General features: G+C 45.4%; 1 protein-coding gene across 1 annotated transcript; it reads right to left on the bottom strand.

Moving 5' to 3' along the window:
• Nucleotides 1-616: 616 nt before the first annotated feature.
• Nucleotides 617-4681, bottom strand: SP9 (Sp9 transcription factor). Its single transcript, XM_068195909.1, has 2 exons — nucleotides 3339-4681; nucleotides 617-2618 (listed from the first exon to the last, which is right to left on the bottom strand). Exons 1-2 carry the CDS (start codon nucleotides 3357-3359, stop codon nucleotides 1263-1265), a joined length of 1377 nt encoding a protein of 458 aa, XP_068052010.1. The 5' UTR covers nucleotides 3360-4681; the 3' UTR covers nucleotides 617-1262.
• Between the last annotated feature and the right edge of the window lie 11966 nt (nucleotides 4682-16647).

Here is a 16647-nt window from a genome sequence, read left to right as displayed (position 1 = left end):
AGAACAAATGATGTCTAGGAGATTAATTAGATATTTGATAAGACATGAATCCCTAATAAGGGAATACAAGGCACAGGGGGCTGCTGTGTGCTCCAAGTCAAAATTAATAACATTTAACAAGATTTTCATTTAGGCATGAAATGTCTTTTCCGGAGTATTGACTCTAGCGATTTATTCCCCTGAGATCACCTCCCAGCCTAGGCAGCCTTGTGGCGCTGAAGGCTTTTAAAATTAAATAAATAGTTCCTCAGCGCAGTTTGCCTTCACTCGATTTTGGGGACCGTTTCACCAAAGCCACTTAGGTCTCAGCATGGTGTCTGGCTGTAGCACAGCTCGGACTCGGTTAAAATTTGTTGGTTTTTTGGTTTTGTTTTTTTTTTTTTTAAGTAAATCAAAGCAAAGGCGGTTTGAAAAGCGCGAGCAGAGTGGTTCAGTGCGCCTGGCTCAGGGGCCGGTCCCATCCCCTCCCAGCTATATCATTGCTGACTGTATTTTTAATCACAGTGACTGTAAGGACGATGGAAAGGGGTGCGAGGGCTCCTACTCAAAAAGTGACCCCTGCGAGGACGGGGCGGGGGGGAAGGAGGGGACACGAAGAAGAACAAACCCGTGAGTATATTGTTCAGAGTCCTTTAATAATACCAAAATGAAAATATGTCAAGATTTTTTTCCATACAGATAAACGCATTTAATTTCTTTAAGAGACCTTAACTTACGTGTATTTGAGTGAAGTGTTAACTCAACATTTTAAATATCTTTTACATATATACTGACTTCCACAAAGTGCATCAGAAATTTATAATTAAAAAAAAAATCAAAACCCCAAAACCTCCCTGAATTTCAGGAATTCACCAATTAAAAAAAAAACAAACCCAACCCCCCTATCAGATCAACATTTACAAGAAAAATAAGGGAACACGATCTGGTTTTCTTTTTTTTTTTTTTTTCCTGTTTTTCTTCTTTTTTGAACCCTATTTATACAGATGTTTATGAGATACAGAGGGACCGTCTCAGAGTTGCAGCTGCATTTCTCACCTTAAGCCTCTCTTAGGATGCTTGCCTTCCAAGAGAAAGAGAAAAGGGAAACGGAAGAAAGTGTCACTCGGTACCTACTGGCCGGGCGGGACGGGGGCCGCGCCTCTCCGGCCCCGCCGTCCACCGGCCCGCCCCCGCTGCGGCCCGGGGCGCCGTCGGCGGCGGGGCGGCTCGCGTCCCTCCGGCCGGCGCGGGGCACAGTCCGAGCGGCTCCGGCGGCGCTGCCCCTAGGAGTCGCCGGGCCCCGCGGTAGGTTCCTTGCCCGGTCCGCGGGCGGCGGCGCCCACCCCCTCGTGCAGGATGAGGTCGGGGGACTCGGAGCGCGGCGTTTCCAGGTTGCTGGCGTCCGTGTCGCTATCGCTGCCCTTTTTGCCCCCGCCGCCCCCGTTGTGCGTTTTGATGTGTTTGCTCAGGTGGTCGCTGCGCATGAAGCGCTTGTTGCAGACGGGACAGGCGAAGCGCTTCTCGCCCGTGTGAGTCCGCAGGTGCCGCTGCAGCTCGTCGGAGCGGGTGAAGCGCTTCCCGCAGAAGAGCCAGTTGCAGACGAAGGGCCGCTCGCCCGTGTGCCAGCGCAGGTGCGCCTTCAGGTGCGAGGTCTTGCCGTACACCTTGCCGCAGCCGGGGATGTGGCAGCTGTGCAGCCCCTTGCGCCGCAAGCTGGCCCCCGCCGGCCCAAGCCGCTCGGCCTCCTGGCAGTTGGGGCAGTCGCAGGTGGCGCGCCCCGAGTAGCGGCGGGCGGAGCGGGCCGAGCCGCCCCCGGCGGCGGCGGCGGCGGCGCCCGAGATCATGGCGCTGGCCGCCGCCACCGCCGCGCTAGAGTCCGTGTAGGAGGGCAGCACGGGCTTGAAGCCCTCCTGAGTGAGCAGGTGCTGGCTGGTGGAGAGCAGGTGCGAGGCGGCCGTGGAGCCCAGGCCAGTGGAGCTGAAGGCGGAGTGGGTGAGGGAGCTGAAGTCGGGGTTGTAGGTGCCCAGTTGGGAGTGCAACGAGGCCTGGGGGGCGCCCGAGTGCAGAGAGCTCTGCAGCCCCCCCGCCGGGTTCTGCACCTCAAGCCAGGAGCCCGGGTTGGTGTGCACATCCCACCAGGAGGAGGCCGCTCCGTTGGCCACCTCGCCCGCCGAGAGCGTGGAGTGGAAGCCCGACTTGTACCAGGACTCGTAGGGGTGCGCCATGCCCACCCGCGGGTAGAGGCTCTCGGCCGCCGAGCTGTGCACTTTGGAGATGAAGGCCGACTGCCCGCCGGGCTCCTGCGGGGACACGCCCGCCGCCGCCGCCGAGTTGGAGAAGAGGCCGCCGTAGTCGCTGCTGAAGGCCGAGGAAGTGGGCGAGGTGGAAGCCAGGCAGAAGGCGCTGTTGGCGGTGCCCGTGCCACTGGCCAGTCCGTTGGAACCCCTACTCGTGGCCACCGTGAAGCCCGAGAGGCTGGAGCCCAGGTTGCAGCTGGAGGTGGAGCGTTTCCAGGGGTGGAAGCCCCCTTTGGCGAAGGCGCTAGACTCGGGCAGGGTAGTCAGGGGACTAGTGTTGCCGATCTTGTTGCAGGTGGCGGCCAGCATGGCCAGGGGAGTCGTTCCAAATCTCGGCTCTTCCTGCGGGAAGAGACAAAGCCGGCCCGTCAGCCTAACCCTTGCCACCTCGCCAGGCTCCCGCGGGGACACGGCAGCGCGGGTAGAACCACCGCGCAACGAGCGGTACCGGGGAAAAGTTTTCTCTTATTTTAGAGGAAGGCTCCAGCCCTGCCACGCTCGGCACAACTCGTTTTCCGCCGGGAAGCGGTCTCATCGCCCGAGAGATTTACATCGCAAGCGGGTCCCGACAGGGACAAGTGACACGCGTGTTCCGAGAGGGCTGCTCGAGCGTACCGCCGTTAAGCCAAAAATCCCGTGGGAACGAAATGCGGCGTCTCCTCGAGCAACCGTACAGGAGCGACGGAAAAAAAAAAGAGATGGCAGCAAGGCGAGCAGTGCGCGGAGCCTTCCGACTGTCGCCTCGTGCAACGCCGGGCCGGCGAAAATCTTTGGAAATCGAGCGTAGTTCGAGTTAAAAAACAAACAAAAAAATCCCAAACCAAATCAAGAACTAGACAAAAGAAAGCAGAAGCAGCACAGCTTCTCTCCGGCCCAGCGAGTTTTCAGGCTAAACTCTTTGGGAACGACCCGATGGGCAGCCCGCAATGAAATCCCCCGAGGCGGGCCGGGATCACCTCCCATCCGCGGGTCCACGCGATTTCGGCAAGGGGCAGCCACAACGCGGCGGCAACGACAGTTTTTCCAGGGGGAAGCCGCGAGGAAGCGCGCGGTGCGACTTACCCCGAGGATAGACGTAGCCATAGCACGTCCGTGGGCTGGGCGGTGGGGCGGAGGGGACGGCGCTCGGTGAGCGCCCCGCGCTGCCCGGCGGCACTAAGGACACTCCGGCGCGGCGGGGCCAAACTCTGCCTAAGTGCGGGCAGCGCCCGCTTTGAAGTACCGCTGGCGGCGGCGCTCGCCCAATGAGGGCGCGGGCGGAGCGGCCCGGAGCGGCCCGGCAGCCAATCAGGCTGCGCGGAGGTGCCGGCGCCGGGGCGCGGGGCGCGTGCCAGTCAGCGCGCGGAGAGAAAACTCCCCGCTCGGGCCCGCGGCGGCCGCGCCGCAATTACCGCCGGCCCCGGCGCCCCGGGCCGCGCCTCCCGCCGGGCCGCGACTCCCGCCGCCCCCGCACCGCCTGCCCGCCGGGGGAGCGGGCCGAGCCGCAGAGGGCAGGAGTCGAGAGCGAGGTCAGCGCCGGCGGAGGGCTGGTGTCACGTCTGACACCGCTCCGCCGTCTCCTGTAAACTCTGCAGGAGGTGTCCGATGCGCTGCTGCTGGTGTAGTCACCTGCGATCCTCGCGGCCCGTAAAGCTTACCTGCTTCGCTTTTATTCCACAGGCCCTTTGCCTCCTTTTCAAGCCATTTGGGAGCCGTCCGTGTTGGATACAAATAACCTAACAGCGCCTAATGACATTCTGTGAAAACACGTTAAATTTTTTTTTGTTTTGTTTTCTTTACTAAATGCCAGAAGTGATTTCGTACACAACGTATTTCTTCCTTTCATTGCAAAAGGAACTGAGGAGGCTTTGTGGTTATGTAAAGTGCCAAAAGATTCCAAAGGCAGGGAACCGCCAGGCATCTCTTTGCTCTTGTACCAGGGCGGGAGAGGCGACGAGGGGCATTTGACATCCTGTCGCTTAAGATAGAGGATATTATTTTACAGAGTAATCGCCAGCAAAACACTTTGAAAGTCAAATTCGCAGCCTGCAGCACGTTTTTCAAGCCTCATATACTCCCGTGGAAGCAGTGCTGGTAATGGCAGAAAGCTTGCTCCCTCCTAGCAGTGCTAGGGCGCTGCTGGAATAAGCCGCCCTAGCACTTGCCTGTGGCCTCTGCACTGTGCACACTCCACGCACCCAGTGAGCGACAGAGACTATACCTGCTCTCTGCATGTGCAAAATGTAAGTCCAAACCTCGGCTCCTCAATGTCTTGTAAGCTACTCCCTTTGATTTGTAATTATTGGAGGCTTCTTAAGTAATTGGTTAGAACTTGCCCGTACTCTGCCCGCGGAAGATCAATAGAAGTGCAACTTTTCATCATCGGGGTTGGCTCTGTGAGAATGGGAATAGGAGCTTTTCCCCTTCCTTTTTTGCCGTTCCCAGTGCAGCTGAATACAATTCTGAACCAGAAATATGATGAGTGCATTCAGCAATGCCGGGCCCTTGCTCTGCATTTCAGTCAATATTTCCTTCTCGGTGTCGCCTCAGCCATCCAGTGTAAAACCTTCTAGCAGATGCAAAATAGGCTTCGCTTAGGAGCAAGATGGAGAAACCAGGAATTTGAGATTATGATTTTGCTTTTCTTCACAAGCTTTTTAAATATATATATATATATATATATATATATATATATATATGCATACTCTGTGTGTGCTTAAATAAGGTGGACATTGCGGTTTTTTCTACATTGTGTTATGCAATCTATAGGACGACTGCCGTGGATGTCCCTGGAGATTATCTTTTATTTAAACATTTAAACGTCTAAGGCTATTTTCCGTGGGCGCTCGCCTTTATGTTGCCGGGTATTAAACAGAGTCGGGGCAGTAGGTGAAAAAAATACTGTTCTGTGCTTAATTCTTTCCACATTGACTCGCAGCCGGCGCAGGGGTCCGGGTAGTGCATGGCAAACCCTTCCCTCGAAAGGTCTGCCCGGAGCAGATCCTGAGCGGCGGCTGTACCCAGGGGGGCTGTAGCGCTCGGCGGGTGGAGGCGGCAGAAAGGCGGTGGCGGGGGGAGCGACATAACCCCCACGGGTGAGGCGAGGAGTCCGACAGGGGCACCCGGGAGCCATCGCCCAACAGGTGACTCCTTCCTTCCCTCCTTCCTTCTTTCCCTCTTCATTTTCTCCGGGGAAACCCGCTCCTTCCCTTCCCAGGAGCCTGCCATGGTGGCCGTCAAGTGGCAGCGCGGCGCTTCTGGCCAACCCTAGGGCGGCGGGGGGAGAGGGTCTTTCCTCTCATCCCGGGGAAAGTCATCAATAAAATACGACTGGAAGGCAGATCGAGAGCGTGACGTTTAAAAATGTTGCCTCTACATCAGCGAGTAAAGGCATCCGTTGCCCGCTTGCGCTCCCACAGCAAAGTAGGGATTCTGCTGTGCCTGAAGACTGGCGGGCGGCTCTGCCTGCCGCACATCCATCTCCTCGCCCCTTTGTAGTCGGAAAAGTAACTAAAACCCGCAGGAACGAGGCAGGCAGTGGAAAGGCTGAGCGAACGGCGGCGGAAGGGGGAACACTGCAAAAATCTTTAGGGGGTCAAGTATTTTCTGACAGATTTTTTTCATACTCCAAAAATCGAGTTTTTAAACAAAGATCAATGTGTTATGCTAAAGTGTTGAGCTGACTGTTAAAACATTTGGGGGGATAATGACAATGTAACAAAGGCCTGGTTTGGAGTGAATCATCACCCTTTTAAAAGTTAAAGCAATTTTCAGGAGAATAGCTTTCAGCAAATGCTTTACATTATTCAAAACGGCCAAATAATGCTCTATTATAGAGCCTGAATGCTGCCAGTCAGCCCATAAGTGCAATTTGTGCAAAGGCTCGGTGCCTTATCTCCACTTCTTTATAAAGAGGTGAATATAAAACAATTTCTTCCAAACCCAGACAGAGAGCACGAAAATTGCTTCCCTTTCTGCAATCAGGGCAATTTAACTGGAGTGCAATTAGCACTATTAAATGTCGATTCTGCATAAACAAATCTGACTAAGAAGCGAAAGTGGGGTGAGAACCTCATATAAACTGAAACTGATTTTTAAAAATTATGTATCCGGGTCCTTTACAATTGATCCGTGACGTTTTCATCTCAGAATATATTTACATCATAAATACATTACAGTTAAATCAACGTAAATCTAAAAAAAAAATCTCAATATGAATGCTAATAAAGAATAGGCTAATTAAATGCAACAGTTCACTTTCTTTGAACAATATTGTTTCCCATCTTCTCTCTACGAGTGTCTTTTGATCTATGCAACTACTAAAGTTGCTGTCTTTAGGAGGTAGAGCTGGGAAACAATTCTTTCATTACAGATGGTTGGGAAGCTCCTGGGTTTATATTCAAGAGCATCAGATGAAATGGCTCGTCTGTTCAAAAAGAGCTCTGGGAAAGAGCTGCCAAATATTTTCCAAATAAATCGATTTAGCAGCAGTTAAATGTAAGGTTGTTGTAAAATTTCCCCTGCATTCTAGGAGGGGCACGGAGTTTTACCCAGGGTAGTTATGGGAAGGAAGGGGGCAAACCCTTCCAAGTTTAAGAGAAGCAGCCTAATTTTCTGCCAGACAGAAGGGACATGGGCAGGAAACAGGCAAACTGCTCATTGCCGAGATAAATAATTATGTCCTGCCAGATTTTTTTTTTTTTTTAGCAACAGTTCTTCCGTGTGAAACCCCCTCCCCCCTCAATTACACTCTTCATTTACGTGATCTAGAAGCCAGCATTGATTATCAGAGCAACTCAGAGGGGTACCTGGTGATAAATTAATAACTTCAGTTAGGAAAAGGCTTCCCTGCTATTCTGCCCAAGACTAGATACTACAAGGGGGAAGTACATTTAGAGATAGCGTTAAAATACAGACCTTGGTGCCTGTTGAGTCCACTGAATTCTTTCCACCACAGAGTTTTTCATTAGTGGGTAAAGATGAAGTGCAGCTTTTGATTAGAAGGAAATCTTTTATAGTTAATAAAAAGGGAATGAGCACTGGGATCAAATAGATAATGGAAATTAAATGAAAATTATGGCACTCTCCCACAATTTCTGCTTGATCTTTCATATGTTTGTTATATGGTGCACTCCCCTCTCCTCCTGCCCCCCGCACACTGAGCCCCGAGGTGGAGCATCAGGCTGGTCTTTCATATTTTCTCGATCTTTAAGGTGACGCTGTTTAGGAGTAGCAGGGAGACCCATATTACCCTGTGTTTAAAAAATCTGCACCATAGTTTCAGAAATCCCGTCGTTTACTGAACGCAGTCAAAAGCGTGTCTTTGGAATTAATTATCTTCCGCTAAATTTATTTGGACTGTGAATTTTAAAGCTCCCTTGTTCTGTTTATCTCAGCCGGAGACACGTTAACAATTCAAGGGAAGACTAGTGTCAAAGGAAGGAAGGTGACTGCAGACTGGATGATGATTTTAATTACTACAATTATTGGGAGATTATTCAACAGCATCATAGATTTGTTTTCTGCCTTGGTATGAACGTCTGAGGAACATTGTGCGAGAAGCGTTGTACGAGGATTTTACCTCTTGGTTCACATGCTTTCCAGTGCTGTTATGATGTATGGGTTAGGCATGACAAGCACAGACTGCAGCAGGTTGGAAATTCAGCCAGTGCTGGCGTTCAGAAACGTTCTTAAAACGCAGGTGTTTCTAAATAGAAAAAGTTCAATTAGCAAACGCTCGGACCCAACGTTTATAGAGCGTAAAACCGCGTTTCCACACAAGTCCATTAAAGCAGCTTTGCTGACTCGGTAATGAGGTGTGTGCGGTGAGCAGGGCAGCGGCGGCCGGGCCGGCGAGCTCGGCGGTCCCGGGCAGCGCCCGGCCCGCCCCGGCCCGCCCGGCTCCTCCGCCCCGCGGCTCCCCCGGCGGCGCCGCTCGGGGCGCGGGGAGGCGGCAGCACCGGGCGGGCGGGCAGGGGAACGGGCGAGTGCCTCACCGGAGCAGCCTCACTGCGGAGGAGTCCTGTCCCCGCATTGCTCCTAGCATCCCGCTTCCGGTGCCCTCCTGGCTTTTTATACCACGTTTTTAGCCAGGCGTGACTCAGAATGTTGACTGTGGTTAAGCAAGCTGTCTATCTAGAGATAGAGATATGTGGCAGCGTAATTGGCAGGATGATTGACATTACGAAGTTCTCTTTGGTCCACAATGACCAATAAATCCTCCTGCTGCTTTTGCCATTTAATGAATTGCTATTTTGGTGGAGGAAAATATGCCAGACCCCCATTCCTATGTTCTCTTCTTCCCCCTCATGCTGTCCTGGGATTAGGGCAAGAAAAGAAGGGGAGCCATTCATTATGCTCTTTCTGTGTTCTGTAATTACTGGAACTCAGGCTTAAGGTGAATTTCAGCTCAGATCATGAACCATTTCACGTTCAGATGCAAGCTTGCAATACTTTCCTAGGGGCAATTAGGAGCCTATTACAAGCCATTAGATTGATCAATGTACCTTAAACAATGTAAATAATTTATATGGCAAAGAAAAAAATCCTTCTTACATCCATTGTACTGTTCCAGCAACCAACCTGGCCCTCTGTCTCCATTCATCACAGCTTTAAACAACAAAAGCAATTTATTTAGTAAAACTTAAATGCAAAGAAACAGGCTCAGTTCTTCGTCATGTAGGGCATTCAAGCTTTATCTCTTTATTGTCAAGAGATGTAGGCTGGAAGAATTCGAGTTTGTTGGGGGGAAAGGGAGGGGTGGATTTGCTGGTTTCCAAATGGATTAATTCACCTTGTACCTGAAAGAAGGAAACAAAGAGATCCCTGACTGCTTCCTAAAGAGGACACTAATCTGCTGTGCAGATGCAACACAAGGAGGAAAGCAGTGGCTTACACATGTGTTCAGCAAAGTGTTTGGTTAGATGATTGTAGCCTTTTAATGACAGTCTGGACGCACAACCACGATCCCTGGAAGCTCCAAGACAGCTAAGGAGTGGAAAGCAGGTTGGGATGTGCCAGCTTGATGGAGGGACAGGAGTAGGTGCAGTCTTTGCCACCATGGGTGATTATTCTAACCATTCTACAACTAAGAAACTACAAAATATCAGCTGTTATGAAAACCAGAGCTGCTACCCTGTAGACCTTGGGTCTGTCTTTATTTGCTCCCTTTCACAAGACCCAGGGAACATGTCACACCTGGAAAATTCCTCCTAGCTCCTGCCAACCCCAAAGTGAAGGGCTGGGAGAGACTGGTGACTTTGCACTTGCTACCAGTTTATTAGGTAGACAGAGATTAAGTTCAGAAGGAACAGGACCATGATTTACCATTCACCGAACTGATGCCCTCTGTTTCTTGCATTTTTCTTACCTTTTTGCTAACCTTATTTACCTTGATACTTAGCACTCCAAAATTAGTCTTCTCTGTACATACCAAGTGATGGAATGAATCTTTGGCTTGGTGTTAAACAGTTCTGATATGCCTCAGATTAAAACTGCTGAGAAACAAAGCCCCACACATGTGAACTAACTAAGCCATTCTTTAAAATGTGACTTTAATGGGACCAGTGTAACTGCTGACAATGTTTGTTAGAAAAAAAGCCAAAATATATGTAAGTCTAGGTTTAGTTGGAAATTTCTTTTGGACTATCATATGAGAGAGAATGTTATTAACTTAAGATTCCAATTATTATTTGTGTTTCAGCAACAATCTGCTCTCTGGAAATTGCTGCAATGCTTGTCAAAAGTCACTGTTTTATCCCATAATTTTCTGCTAGGAGGTAAGCACAGAGCTCCTCAGTATTGCTACAAAGAAAAGAAACAAGGAATGAGCGTCAAGTTCTATCAAGAGATACCACCCTTTTGCTACAAAACATGGATACAGCTATTCCTGATTTTCCAAGTTGTCCATATGGGATTGACACTACTCATTTATTTAGTTATCAGCTTCTTTCCTTCTTGCTAGCAAGGGATTAGTAAAACACAATGTCTACCTTGTAAAAGCAAATGAGATTTGCAATAGGAATAAGAGCAGTCCTCCCCCTTCCCCAGAGGAAATCCCACATCGAGAAGAGCGTTTATGTTGCAAGAAGAGCATTTCTGTTGAGTCTGTCATACACTAAACCCACTTCTTCCCGTTCTTGTAGATCCTACACTATCCAGAGCTTTACCCATAGAATCAGCAGTGTGTCCTGCTTACCTTAAACTTTCTCTTTATCATGGAGGGGACATCAAAGAAGAATAAAAGATCTGGAGGCCTCTTTCAAAGATTTTGAAGAGATTGTCCATTTAGTCACATTGTGCTTTAAAGTATTTTTCCTTTTCCAAAGCTTTGTATTTGTCACTTTGCCCAGGAGAGTTGCTGGGCCAATCTCCTCAGGACATGTTCTGGCCTTCCTCTACTTTATGTTTTGCTACAAAAGCAATCTACTTGAAGGGATTTCTGCAATCCTTAACTACACATATACAAAAGCAGCCTATGCTTCCTAATATGCTGTTTCAGGCCCTTACATTCCAATCTGGCTTGCATTGCCCTTTAATTATCTGTCTTCTTATTGTGATCAAGTGAATTTTTACTAATCTCCACATTTATTGTTAAGGTAAATAGATGCTGCTTTTAATCAGTATGGAGGGCCAGACCAATGCAGTTTGAAGTAACTTAAGTCAACTATAAAGGGTTCAATGTGTGTATAATTACAGAGGACGTCAGCTATTCACTCCAGTCTAATTCAGTGTCTGTTTAGAGACAGAGCTCTTCCTTTCCCCTGCTCCCTCTCACCTGATTTGCTCCCCACTGCTCCGCAAAGCCGGCAAGAAGAACACAGTGGAGGCCAAGCCAGCAGCAGCCCTCCTGAACTTCAGGCTGGATTAATTTAGTGGATTGGAACTCCTAGGTGAGTGTAAGCATACGGGTACAATATAACACCTTCTTCCAACAAAAAAGATTGATTGCGTCTTAGCTTCAGTATTAAATGTGCTATTATCAGAGGAAGCTGGAATAATGCATGCAGTCACTTTAAAAGAAAGCAGGTTTCCTTTGCGAGCATACTTATTATTTCAATAGTATTTGAGAACTAGTTTAATAGTGGCCATGTTGTTGCCTACTAAAATATATTTGAATTGAACATGTATATATCAAGGTATTTTTTCTTAATTTTAGTTTGAATTATTCCTGAAGTTCTCATTAAATTTACCATTTGTAAAGGACAGATTAAATGAAAATGGCTTTTAGAAAATAGAGCTGGAAATTATTTTGACCTTTGTGACCTGGTAGAGGTGATAATTTGCTGCAGCACTGGATGCTGGACATATCTGACATTTTAGGTATTCCCTCATTCCCTCCCTTTGTACAGATGAACTCCACCTGGGACAAGTCAGCAGTCAACTTTTTGTTGCCTTAATGTAAATGAGAAGACTACATCTGTCTTAAGCAATCTAAGTGGACACTACCAGTGGAAAATTAAACTTGGGCAAAGGCAATGCTAAGAAAAGAATGTCTATTATCCACAATAATGCTCCTAACATTTTCTAAACAGCTATTACCTGTGTCTGTCCATAATTGTCCTTGTTACAATAACGTTGCAATCTCTTTTTCTGAACAGTTACAGAAATCTCTCCCCACTGACTTTTCCATATGTAAACAACCTATACAGCATTTTGTAATGTAAAACAAATGTGGTAAGTAGGTCCCACATTAAAAAATCATTCTGAGTGGAATGTCTGAAATGCTCAGGGGATTTTGAGGGGGAGGTTAGAAAATATCACCACTCGCACTCAGTTTCCAAATGCATTCCCATACATACAGATGAGTGTCAGTTGGACCTGTAGCACACGTTGTTGCTGAATTTGGGTTGTCACTGAGAACAAATAACTCACTCTCTCTTTTGCAAAATGATGCAAGTGAAGCTGTAGTGAATTTTTGCTATCTAATATTTCTCATGGCTTTCACTGCACACGAACATAACTAAATTTTTATATTGACAATAAAAATATTTGTCCATTTAGAAAACAACATGATTCCAAAATTCCTGGTTAAACCAAAACAAATAGAAGCCAAAATCTCTCTCATCACACCCCTCTATTTGTAATTTTTTTAGATAAAACATGCTAGTTACTCTAATTGAAATGTGATTCTCTGTAGGGGCAGACCATTACACACCTCAGAGGGATTGAAAGCAGGGAAACAAAATGCAAGTTTCACGTGTCTAAAATCTCATCTCCATAATTAAGAAATAGGATGGTCACAGTTCCCCTGCAGTACTTAACACAGTGTAACTTGATCCTCCATGATGTATTTTGGCAGAAATTTAGCAAAGCTCCAAGGTTTGTTCACCTGAGACGCATAGAAAAATGTGTCAATGTGTCCTGTTTGTCTGGTTTTTGGTAAACGTTCTGGCTGAAAGCACAGCTCTAGGAGGAAGAGCAGGCAGTGTCCTCCAGCTCTTTCCTATTATTACTATACATACATCAGGATGTGGAATCAAGTAGCCAGACCATTCAGCCAGTACCCAAGTTGTTATGCACTAACTTCAAAAGAGACTTTATCTGAGTGAGAAGTACACGCTCCTGTTTAAAGTAAGATGTTGAAGTTAGTGCAAACAGAAACTTGTGCTTGTTCAGAAACTTGTGCTTAACTCCACAGACTGTTTTGAAACCCTCTTTTCCCAACAGTGCTGATTTCCAGAACACAGAGATGCAGCACTGTGTTTTTCCAGGGAGTAGCTGTGGTACCCACAGATTGACTAGCCACATTCCATGAAGCAACAGGAGCCCAGGAACCCCTCTGTGTGCCAAAGTATATACTGGAGGTGCTACAAAATGTGGTTTATTGCCATGTGAGGAATGGACTGAGCCCATATAGATGTTCTAATGGGGTGCAAAAACCCACAGTATCTGGAATTTTGCAGCTCCAAGACCAAAAATTTACAAACGCTAATTATTTGCACATGGTACCTACCTTGCAAGTGTGAGTTTCTACACACTCACACTTGTAACTGCATAAGGGAGAGGGAGGGGATCTCTGTAAATAAATTACTTAAAAAGAAAACCAAATAGTCAAACTAAGAGCTTGGTAGTTTGATATTAAATTGCCTATTGTTACAGTATTTTTCAAATAGCTGTTACCATAACAACATATTTTTTCTTTAAATTTTTTTAGCTGTTTGGAAAAAAAAAATCTTGCCAGAATTCTTCCATAATAGCTTCCATTAATAGCACTGTCTTCTGTTGGGGAGACCAGTGCTGATGCATCCTGCTGTCACAAGTCACTCACACATCTAGCAGATGTTTTGTTTGATAAGCCAATTTGAGCTTTATGGAACACGTTGTGGTTTTTCATCCATCCCTAAAAAGCAAATATCAGTTAGGATGAGATTCCAAACTGATCATTTGCTAGGAGACAAGGCACATGATACCTGTCAGCAGAATGTGACCCACCCCTGAGAAACTGTCTCAGAGGGAACTGTAAAGATTCTCCTTTAAGGCAGTAATAGTGAACTAAGCACCACAAGACAGCCCTTGGAGCCATACCTATAACAAAAACAAAAAACATGAGAAGGGAAGGAGGGAGAAAGGAGGTAAAAATCCTTTAGGAGGCCGGTATTTCTCTCCGATTCTGTAGTACAGATTTTACTAAATTCTTAATGTAGATGCTGTAGATGAAAGTGATTTATCTCTATCAGACAATTTATTTCAATCAGAATTGGAAAAAGTGAAAGAAAAGGAATCCACTTTAAACATTGATGCTGCCCCAGCAACACTGGCAATTTTATTTTGGATTCAAGTAATTTGCATGACTAAGAAATAATTGCTTTTCCAGCCCCTCCACACACTTGAATATGGCAAACATGTCCAGATTACTATATTTAATAATTTGTCTGCTAATACCATCTTGTTTCTGGAAACAGAGACACAACTATTTATTTTTGCAAAGCTTATTTTATAATCAGGTGTTTCATTTTATAATCACCTGGGACCATATTTTAGTGTAAGTTGTTTGAATTTTTTTGAAGCATTTACTGCAGAATTAGAGAAGGTTCCATGAAATATTTGAACGCTATATAAAATTTCTCAGAGGAGAAGAAAATATTGCTATATGTTATTTCTGTGTTAATTACCTGGATCAGAATGAGTAGCAGCTAGCCAGCCCATAGGGCATGCTACTTTTCTAGAGAAGGTGTGTAACTGTGTACATCCAGATGTGTGCATATGTGTGTGCCCATATTGTCTTTATAGTAGCTAAAAATCATATTGAAAAATCTTAAAACAGTGTTGCTAAACAGTGTACTATAATTTCCATACTCTTTTATGTAAATCTACATTCACAAGAGTAGTTTAAATTAATTCCAGAGAAGACATTCCACATTTGTACAAGTGTAAATGACACTGCAAAACAAAGTGGTTATCTGGTCATAAGGCTTCAATTAGACTATTGCACAACGTCAAACCTCCTGTTTATTTGTGAAGGTATAAAACATTTGGATGAACCTGAAGACAGCAGTGTTGAACACAGCATCACAAACCCTGTTGCTCTGTTTATAATTCTGAAAAGATAGGGTGAAGTTCAGATATGTTTTTTCCAATATGTAGCTGAAAATATTTCTTTAAGTGAATTATTTTCCCCCATATGTCAGTGTATTTAAAAATATACACACTTGGATGTATTTCCACTTTTATGAATACTAGTTAACAGCTTAAAGAATGCAACAAGTCCAGCATTAATCTGTCTGCTGGAGTTTCTGCTTTAGCAACACAGCTGTGTCGGGTAAAACTAACACATTTTGATCACACTTGATTTGACATAAAAAGGTGAAAGTGGTACTACAGATGCCTGCAATTTGACTGATAATGTTAAGAATGTTCATCCACACACTGTCCATTAGATTTGCTTTGCTGAAGTGAGGTTACTCAACCTGAGATCAGTTCATACAGGCAACACATCGGAAATTTTGAAATCAAGAGTACTGCATGCTCCTCTTTTATACTCCATATTGGTTGTAAGTGCATGTAAAAAGTGTTAATGAGATGCAGTAAATTTTTTAATAACAAAAATCTCTTGCATTCACACCACTCTGCTGTAACTAGGATCGAGAAGACAAGCTTTAAACAGAAAGAGCTTTCATATCCTGCTCCAGGAGGTAGGTTTCTCTTGGACTCATAACTACTGAGAGGACTTTTGAAATGGGCACTATTTGAACTTCTGAGCATGGTCTATAATCTTGCTTAATAATTACATCAACTGTGACAGTTTAATTCAGTGTAGGTACCTAAAACTATTCCTGAAATTAATAATAGGCATGCTTTATAGCTTATGCATGTCAAAAGTTGTAAGACAAGTCTCATCATGGAATGTAACTATTTTAACATGACTTTTTAAATAGTCTAACCATTTAAAACAATTACATGACTTTTTTTCTCCAATTTTTAAACCAAAAAATCTTTGTATTTATAGGGTTGAATATAGTTAAGTGACCTCTACAAAAACTTCCTCTTTGAAGTGTTCTCTGAAGAGATCTTCAAGGCAGCTGAGTGCCTCAGATTGTGATTTTGTAAGGTTTTGATGCCAGAAAATTGTTTAACAAACAGCTCCAAAATATTGAGATTTTGATTAATAACATACAGTGTCATGGTATTTAAATAATAAAAAGTTTGAAATCTAACATGTGGCAGAAGAGTATGTGTTCCACATGGTCAGGAGAATGGGATTGGGTGCATACCAATATCTGAGCAGGAGGAATAGAGTTGTATAAAGCCAATTAAATTATTGTTTAGGAATATATTATACTGCTGTCTCTACTTGTGCCAGAACTATTCCTCTAAATTCATGGTTGAAGAGGATGATCCTTCAGCAGAATAGGGAGTTTGGGTTACTGTTGCTTTGTTTTTTAAATGTACTCTGCAGAGTCCTGGATTTGGTTAACATTGACTTCTCAGCAGAGAACAGTTTGGAAAGATTAGCCTAATTTCTTAATATAGTAATACGTGAATAATATAACTCAGGAAATCTAGTTGAGTATTACAGTCTTGAAGAGCAATGCTCACACTGAAATCAGTCTTAGGGCCTCAGACCCTTTCACTGTAGTTTAATTTGTGTAGAGTTTCATGTTCTTCTCAATGTTGAACTTTTCTCATAAAAGAGTACTCTGCCAACAGAAGTTTTACTTTGTCTAAGGAAGCAAAATACTACTGTATTTGGAGACTTTCCAATGACAGGACTTGAACTAATGTTAAGAGATGCTGTACTGGCATACAGGGGTTAATTTAAAAATCCCACCTTATTTATACCCTCATTACCACCAGATTAGGATTGCATCAAATCCCATAGTAATTGCATATTAGTTGTATATATTAGCTCTAGTTTGCATTTGATGTTTGCATACAAGTATTTATTTTACTA

Source organism: Anomalospiza imberbis, chromosome 7, assembly GCF_031753505.1.
Source record: "Anomalospiza imberbis isolate Cuckoo-Finch-1a 21T00152 chromosome 7, ASM3175350v1, whole genome shotgun sequence".
NCBI lineage: Eukaryota > Metazoa > Chordata > Aves > Passeriformes > Viduidae > Anomalospiza > Anomalospiza imberbis.
This window is presented reverse-complemented; position numbering and strand designations above follow the sequence as displayed.

Coding starts and splice junctions, on each gene's coding strand:
- SP9 (XM_068195909.1), bottom strand. CDS start 3,359: ATGGCTACGTCTATCCTCGGG. Junction 2,619..3,338: donor TGGCTACGTCTATCCTCGGG/GTAAGTCGCACC, acceptor CTCTTCCCGCAG/GAAGAGCCGAGATTTGGAAC.